The sequence below is a fragment of the Lytechinus variegatus genome, chromosome 2, assembly GCF_018143015.1.
Source record: "Lytechinus variegatus isolate NC3 chromosome 2, Lvar_3.0, whole genome shotgun sequence".
NCBI lineage: Eukaryota > Metazoa > Echinodermata > Echinoidea > Temnopleuroida > Toxopneustidae > Lytechinus > Lytechinus variegatus.
The window spans coordinates 62,876,332-62,885,297 of NC_054741.1; the positions used below are offsets into that span (position 1 = coordinate 62,876,332).

At 38.1% G+C, this 8,966-nt stretch overlaps 1 protein-coding gene across 1 annotated transcript in view; it reads right to left on the reverse strand.

Annotated features, from left to right (window-relative positions):
- The window catches only part of LOC121406907 (GATOR complex protein DEPDC5-like), a 32,427-nt gene extending 24,744 nt beyond the window's left edge, over positions 1-7,683 (reverse strand). The window contains exons 1-10 of the mRNA XM_041597780.1: positions 7,499-7,683; positions 5,936-6,023; positions 5,077-5,132; positions 4,600-4,769; positions 3,986-4,184; positions 3,136-3,267; positions 2,018-2,197; positions 1,217-1,294; positions 657-791; positions 166-227 (exon numbers count right to left, since the gene is read on the reverse strand). Of these exons, the coding sequence (XP_041453714.1) occupies positions 166-227; positions 657-791; positions 1,217-1,294; positions 2,018-2,197; positions 3,136-3,267; positions 3,986-4,184; positions 4,600-4,769; positions 5,077-5,132; positions 5,936-6,023; positions 7,499-7,541 (1,143 nt within the window). The 5' untranslated portion in view covers positions 7,542-7,683. The remainder of the gene's footprint in view (positions 1-165; positions 228-656; positions 792-1,216; positions 1,295-2,017; positions 2,198-3,135; positions 3,268-3,985; positions 4,185-4,599; positions 4,770-5,076; positions 5,133-5,935; positions 6,024-7,498) is intronic.
- Between the last annotated feature and the right edge of the window lie 1,283 nt (positions 7,684-8,966).

The window sequence follows — 8,966 nt, forward strand, 5'->3', positions numbered from 1 at the left end:
TGTTCCCAGATCATAACAATCATATTGAAGACAGAATGTATTTAAATATAATAATTATATTATTCAAAGGTTACAAAAACCATCAAAACATAATTTACATAAAAATAAAAAAATTAGTTTTATTTAATACATTCTGCTTGAGACCTTTTTTATTAGATTATTTACCCTAAACAGAGGCACTGCATGGAGAGGCTGCTCAGCGAGACATACCAGATCACTGCCAATACCTGATAAAATTTTCATGAGAAAGAAAATATCATAAAACAAATAGTAGAAAGTTTCACGAGAGAGGCTATCACATATCATAGTTTAGAAAGAGGTACTCTCATTAGTAGCATCTTTTAACACACGAAAAATCAATTAGCATTCAAAATACAGACCAAAATGAACATGAGGGCAAGACAGTTATTGGCCCAACATTTGCTCCTACAACAATTGCTCCGGGAACTATTTCGTCTAAGATGAAGGGTTAAGGTTAGAGTTACGATAGGGTTTTATGTTAGGTTTGGGGTATAGTGTTTAATCCAGGGTTGAAGTTAGTCATCGACTTGTGTGTAGAATAGCAGAGCAATCGTTGCCGGATCGAATGTGATAGAGCTAGACAGTCTCCTTTAAATCTGATGATAATCCTGACAGCGCTGGAAGAAACTTCTTACCGTTATCGATCATTCTCTGTCTGGTGATCTTGCACATTTCCCTGTCGACATCAAACACTCCAGCTCCCGGTGTTAATAACACCACAAGCTGTCCCGTCCGCTCAAAGTTACGGTCAACGTAGTGCTTGTCAAACACTAGAAAGGACAGAAAACAACATCTATATTAATATGTTGTCTACAGGCACCAAGTGTCCAATGTACAAAAAGTCTCATTACCTGTGATGTCTTATTGGTCGATATCCATGTAAAAGACTAGGAACCTCAGGAAATCAAACAATATGGCACAGAGAGGGGCGGTGATAAAACAGAGCAATAGACAGTGAAAGAGTTGATTTATCCTCATCTGGGTTTTTTTTATAACTCTTATCTGCCAAAGACATGAAATTGCTGCTTTTACTGCAGTTTATCTTATAAAGCATGAAACAAGATTTTTAAATTTTCTTGTTGTTGCTATTTCAAATGCATAGAGTACTTCAGTAATTTACTTCATTCTACCATCCAATGACTTTTTAACTTATATCCTGTCAATAATCAACTGAATCTCAAACATTGATGCTTACCATTGAGAGTCATGTTTAGAGTTTCCAAGAAGTTCCCCTCAGCAGCTGATGAATTATACCCCAAAGGTATTGATCCACCTAAAAAGAAAAAGATGACACATGTACAATAACTTAATAAGATGAAGAAACATTGGGTCTAAAAAAATCATGGAAGAGGCTTATGAACACCATGTGGTAAGTTCGTATAAGGACTAAGAAACTTAATTGGATATTGTTAGAGGTGACCTGAGAGGAGAGAAAGTGGAGGGTAAAGAAGTAGAGTATTTTTTTCTTAGATTGGGTTTAGTTTTTAAAAGGACTGTAAACCAAAACAGGTGAGAGGCTTGAGTTGTGGAGGGATGAGAGAAAGCTAGCTTGAGTCAGCAAGTAGAGTTGTGAAGTACGAGAAAAGACTAAAAAAAATCTAGGCAACTTGACTGATTTTCTTCCGAAGACTCAACCCTCTCAGCTCTTCTGGTTTACAGTCCTTTCAAGGAGTAAACCCAATCTTAGAAAAGAATACTCTACCTTCTATCAACCTTATACTTTCTTGCCTCTCCATTTCACCCCTACCTCAATCTTGATTTCTTAGGTCCTTCCAGGACTCACCATATAGTGTATCGTAACCTCTTGAAAGTTGTCTGTAAAGACCACTGCAGAGGGACAATTCTTTTCAGGCAGATGGTCTTTATAGATGATCCAATTTTCCAATAGATGCACTGAATTAAGTATAATCAATGCAAAAAATAATCTGTATAAAGCATGAATTGAAACCAAATATTCAAAACTAGCTTTGGAAATTTGGGGCCTGTGCATTCTTACCTTCTTGGGTTTCACATAAGACTTCTTTCAGGTAGAGGATAAAGTGAGCCTTGAGGGTCTGGAGTAGACCATGCCATTCATCTCGTCTCTCATGATGGACAACGGCACGGTAGAAATCCTGGTAGAACCGGCCAACGTAGTCCACTTTAACATTGTCTCTCATCCACTTGGGAAACTGGGCTGTCAACAGAAACGAGGACTACCGGTGTTAATCAGATGCAGGGTTTTCAGTAGCCTATAGCTACTATCAGTAAAAACACTAGTTTTCATGAAATATCCCAAGAATAGGAATGATACAAAAGTAAAACAAGTGGAATGCCTCTGGCGGTCTCACCTGCATCACGCGGTTCAATATAGCAGCAGTGCTGACTTTGAATACTACTCTAACTCGCACAAGATGTTCAGTTATACATGGTTACTCTTATGTCCACTTTTTATGAACTAGACCAATATACTTACAGAGATACGATGGCAATTCAACGAATACCCCCCCCAACATAGCCAAAGTTCATTGACCTAACATGACCTTTGGCCTTGATCATGTGACCTGAAACTTGCACAGGATGTTTAGTGATACTTGATTACTCCATAAATCCATAAACTTTCAAAGTTATGATGGTAATTCGACAGATACCCCCATTATGGCCAAAGTTCATTGACCTTGGTCATGTTACCTGAAATGCGCACAGGATGTTCAGTGATACTTGATTACTCTTATGTCCAAGTTTCATGAATCAGATCCATAAACTTTCAAAGTTATGATGGTAATTCAACAGATACCCCCATTCAGCCAAAGTTCATTGACCCTAAATGACCTTTGACCTTGGTCATGTGACATGAAACTCATGCAGGATGTTCAGTGATACTTCATTAACCTTATGTCCAAGTTTCATGAACTAGGTCCATATATTTCCTAAGTTATGATAACATTTCAAAAACTTAACCTTTGGTTAAGATTTGGTGTTGACGCCGCTGCCGTCGCCGACAAAAAAGCAGCGCCTATAGTCTCACTCTGCTATGCAGGCGAGACAAAAATGGCGCAGAATATCAGAAAAGCAATCATACAATTCATGACAATTACCAGTATAAAAATGATGACAAATAAAAATTGCTTTTACCAAGTGATTTTGCTTTGAAGAATGTACGAGAGAAGAGAACCACAGTAACCTCATTGTTGACTCCTTTATCCTTCCATTTGTTGAAGAGGTCAGTCAGGAATCCACCTACAGCCTTTTCCCAATACAGATCTCCTGCAGACAAAAATAAAAAAAAACATTGGCCCAAATTCACAAAGGTGGTTTTGAAAACCCACGGTTGAGTCCATGATTTATGCAGATTTTCTGTATAAATTACGCTTATTTACCGCGTATATTAAAAGAAAATGTCCAATGCTGATGCACGCTTTTGTCACAGTGCGCCAAATTGACGGCTGATGCCGTGGTTATCCACGCTATTTTCTTCATTAGTTCACTGTTTGAAGAGTGGACTCATTAATTAAAAACAGTGGACCCATGATCAAAATAGCATACTTAACCATGGCAACAGGCGTCAATTTGGCGCACTGTGACAAAAGCGTTCATCCGTATTGGACATTTTTTAATATACGTGCCCGATATGCGGTAAATTAAGCGTAATTTGTACAGGAAATCTGCATAAATCATAGACTCAACCATAGGTTTTCAAAACCACCTTTGTGAATTCGGGCCATTTGAGTTTTTGAACGCAGATAAAAAATAGCATGAATCAGAATCTTGGTATAAAAAGGACAAAAAAAAAATGTTTGGATAGAACAGGGAATGCTGCTTGAAACGCAGAGACCATTTTTCCTTTTAAAATGGCACTCATTAGTAATTTCAACAAAATTATAATCAGCAGTTCATTTCAGGCTGCTTCCATGAGTTTATCCAACCTGATCCTAAACTAATCTAACAGGACACTGACAAAAGATTATCCTAAATGAATCCTTACCACATGTATCAAAGTCCCACATCTCTGAACTCATCTGAATGAAGAGATACACCATGGCTGTAGCTGATCTAAAGGCAACTCTTGTATCATTGGTGATGGCTCCACATGACACCCTCTCCCAACGTGACCAAAGTTCCTGGACCTGAGCACGTATTCCACTCAGCTCCAACTTTTGTTGCATGTGAATACAGCTGTCCACCTGAAATGGCAGAATAATCACATGTGGAGACCTAATCTACAGAAGATTACTTGAGATCCAACAGTGCATAAATAGTGACCTATTGCTTATCAACATTGGCCATCAATCAATTTTCAAAAAATGTATCAGTAGCTGGCATCCACCCTGTGATAACCTTTCATCAACATTTTTAAATTTCTTAGCAGGGAAAGCTAATGTAAGTCAGTAACTCCCACTACTGTACTGGTCCTGATGACTATCTCCACAAGGTCTAAGGCCATGCTTTTAATTAACTCCACGTGGACCAGGAGCCACATTTGAAGGCAAGTGGCTCCTGATCCCCTCCAGGTCTAGGGCTTCTAGGGCTACATCTCAGAATGGACCTTGTAATGGGGACATTCTATTCAACATCCTATCTGAGGAACAGTATACTTACCAGACTGTTCTTGAGTCTCCACATGTCACTCCTGCTGATGTACTGGTCCTTGAAGACCAATTCCACCAGGTCTAGCGCTACATCTCCTGACTGGACCTTGGTGACCTTCACATTCTTGTAAGCCCTCAGCTGAAACAGCGATGCCACTCCTTGTTCCACACTTATTATTTCTAGGGAAGAAGAGTTTTGATTTTGGGTTGTTATTGTAAAAGTAGTGCTAGTGACACTGATTTACTCTTTTTTTTAAATACTTCACTCCGTTAAAATGTTAATACACCATATATACAAGTGTCAAGATTGTGAGTTGGAAATATCCACACAGAGATCACCATAATTTCAAATGAACAGCATAGATTTATCTTTCAAGGCAAACACGTTCTTTGACATAACTCACGTAGTGACTTTGAAGATGTCCCACTGTCTTGTGGTATCAATCCGTACAGATACATGTATCTGAAGACAGACTGCTATACTTACCTTTACTGTTCGGTTGAAGCTCATCTTTGAAGGATTTGACTTGTAAAAGCAGATGACTGGAGGATACAAAAGAAAGGGATGAAAAATTATTGAGATGGAAAAGGTTCAGGAACTGGTTTCACTCGAGCTTGTGATGAATGGTAATTTGAGATATTTTGTAAATAATCATGTTACTGCAATCCTGATGAGCTTATATTCATAAAGCAGTGCTCACACACAATAGTATATAAGATGCAGAATAAAAAACACATATATGATTCAAAAAGTGTATTCTTTGTCTATTTTCAAGAAATTATAAATTCTATAATTATTTTTTACTTCATCAGGATAATCTAGATTGGCTGAAAGCAATTTCGTTAACAACTTTACAGCTTTTGTGACCAGCCAGCTCGAAACCTACAAAGAATTTGCTTTTTTTTTGGTATTTTCCTCTTGTTTAAAGAGAGTTTACAGATCTAAAGATTTTTGCAACTGGCTGGAATAATTTCAACCCCAAAATACTATGAGATTCAGTCACAACGAATTTCAGAAAGAGTTTCACAGAATAAAAAATTGGGGTTGAGTTTAAAGACGGAGGCATGCTCTGAAAGTATGACTATATAACAGTTAAAAGAAATGCACAACAAAAATTCTGGTAACTCGTCTGTGGCTGAACTTTATAGTTCTCTATTTTAAAAATAGGAAGAGTTAATCTTTCAGATAAAACTGTAACTGTGTTTTTGTTTAGCCCAGACATCTAGTTTGATTCATTAGAAAGGACCTTCCCTTATAAATTAATGCCAGTTTTGAGTCAGTGGTTGTATAAGTTATTGAAAAATAATTATAATCTTATGAGACCCCCAAAAAAGTGATATCTCACCTATTCTCTTCGTCTGGATGATATATTTCCAAGATGTCACCTATCTTTACATCAGGGAACTCTTTGGGGTTGATCAGTAATTCATTCTCTGCAAGACATTGAAATGATAAATACCTTTAGTCTGCATGAATCTTGCACATTTCACTACAAATTTGAATGGACGAGTTGAATCAGCTTTCCAATTGTTTTTTATTATAAAGTGAACAAATTGGTCTCCCAAACTGGATAGAAACCATCATTCATAGTTGCAAATCTTCCATGAACTGCTAGAGTATTTATACCTTACCAGAAAAAAAATAATTTCAAAATAGTATAGTGAGTGATTGCATCTTCGACTAGCCAGGGCTACACACTAACCCATTTTTTCTACTGGTCCAACCTATTCATGTCGGACCAGTAGATACCCAGTTTTTCAAATTTTTACTGGTCCGAACCTAAAATCTACTGGTCCCCCTAAAATAAAGAAAACATTTAAAAAAGGCGCAAGTTTAATTTTCTAGCCTTTCGTTAGCGTTGGCGAAGAACAATAGGAAACAAAATGGCGGCGTAAACATCGGGCAAGTCTCTTCCGTCTTGGTCATGATATTTTTCTCATTTTTTGATGAATTCTTGTTTTAAAATAAAATCGATGGCGCAGAAATGTCAGAAATGAAGTTGCATCCCAAGTACATGATTTAGGACTAGATCATTTAGAAATAGAAGGAAAGTGGAAGTCTCAGGGGCGAAAGTTTCAGATTTTGGCGGCCTACACGCACGTGAATGGATAAGGATACCTGGCTTCATTGAGAGTAAGCCTAGCCAGGAGGCTTCTAGAGAGTAAAAATCATTTACTAATGTAACTTACTCTCATACGAAGCCAGATCTTCTTTCTCATTGACCCACACGACGGAAGCCAAAACCTGAAACTTTCACCCCCGAGATTTCTACTTTCCTTCTAGAAGATCTAGCCCTAAATCATGTACATAAGATAAAATTTCATTTCCGACATTTCTACGCTTTCGATATTTTTTGAACAAGAATTCATAGACGCGTGCATTGGCGAAGAACAATAAGAAACAAGATGGCGGCGTAAACATCGGGCAAGTCTCTTCCGTCTTATCACAATATTTTTCTCATTTTTTTAATGAATTCTTGTTCAAAAAATAACGAGAGCATAGAAATGTCGGAAATTAAGTTTTATCTCATGTACATGATTTAGGGCTAGATCTTTTAGAAGGAAAGTAGAAATCTCGGGGGTGAAGAAAGTTTCAGGTTTTGGCTTCCGTCGTGTGGGTCAATGAGAAAGACCTGGCTTCGTATGATCATGATGATGAGTAAGTTACGTTAGTAAATGATTTTTACTCTCTAGAAGCCTCCTGGCTAAGTAAGCCTACGTCAGTAAATGATTTTTACTCTCAAGAAGCCGCCTGGCTAAGTAGCACTAGCAGTCCAGATGATGATAATGATGACGAGGCCGGGGGTTCCTCCGTCCTTGCGCCCGGGCTCGGCCGGGTGCGATACGGCACTTTGTCTGGAGTTGAATGGGGCAGGACTATTTTTATTTTTGAGCTCTTCGAGTCTTACCACTAAATGCCTTTTGATGGACCCAAAGCTTGAAATTCTTCATCTTCAAAGGGTACTTCCTACTTCACCTGAAATTATAATGTTCTTTTTGTATCACATTGCAGAAAAGGTCGAATCCAATACTAGAAACGTGAAATTTGTGTCAATATCCTCTGCGAATAGCTGAACTAACTGCGCTGGTTGTATATGGAACGCCAAAAGGAACCAAACAAGTAGGAATTTACGAAGATAACCAATATACCTAAAGAAAAAAAAAGTAAATTAGTATACAAGAGAATTGTTGGGAATAATTTATGACACAAAGCTGTTTTCGAAATTAGGCGATTCTAATACAAGGCAGCAAAACAAACAACAATCTATAAAAAAAAACGAGCTCTGAATATTTACGCGACTCTCTAAGCGCTTGGGGAAAAATAGAAAGAGAGAAGTAATTTAAGCTCCCCTCCCCCACCAAAAAAAAAGTAATTGTATAGTTCAAAGTAGACTGTAGACAGTTGAGGGGCTTCAAATGCGAAGAAAAAGGCTATTTAACGAAAAGAAGGTTTTTAACATGGATTTTAATTTCTCAGTTGAATCAGCTTATGGTAGATTGTTCCTTTCAGAGTTGAGGGAATAAAAGGAATAAAAAAATTGTGAACCATGTGTGCAGGAACAATTAGGAGTGATTTGTTTATTGAGCGCAAGTTGCGAGAGGGTGAATGTTCTGATATTAACACTTAAAAGTAGACTGGAGCTGATTTCTTCAAACAGCAAGGTCAGCAAGAGGATCAATAAAAATCTCTTCGTTCCCGGACCATTATAGCATTAATCTTGTCAAACTCCCTCAGCCATAGTATGGGCAGATCCAGGATTTCCCAATTAGGGGGCCGGGCACATTTTCTCGAGGAAAATTTTGACAAGCACGTAGGTCTTCACTTTCAAAGGGGAGGATCGAGGGAACACTTCTGTTTTAATGGCATTTTTACATTCAAAATTTTAAGTGCCTCCAAGGGTGGGGGGGGGGGGGCACGGCCGGCTTTGCCCCCCCCCCATCCCCCAGTGCACTCAGCAGGGAAGTAACAGACAAGCGTGAACGACGATTCGCAATAGGTCTAGCGGCTGAATTTTGTACTCTGCACTCTGGGTCCCGCTTTTGGACCACCAATTAACCTTTAAATAGGATAGAAGGGATGGGCGCAAAATCCTCTAAATAATTCATTTTATTAATTTTCCTTCCCCCACCCCTCTCTCTCTAGCTCTATTTTAATGCCTGCAGTCTGTGGCACTTGTACGTTACCTAGAGACCAAAGATGCCGTTGAATTATTTATTTTCGATTATAAAATGGTCTGCCTGCATGAGCATTGCATCTATGTGACTTTTGATTCTTATTATAATATTCCTTGTCATTTTTTTGTCAAATTAGTAGTTGAATACACATGAAATTCTTAAGAACTTTTTCCCAAGCTGACATCTCATCATGCATAAAGG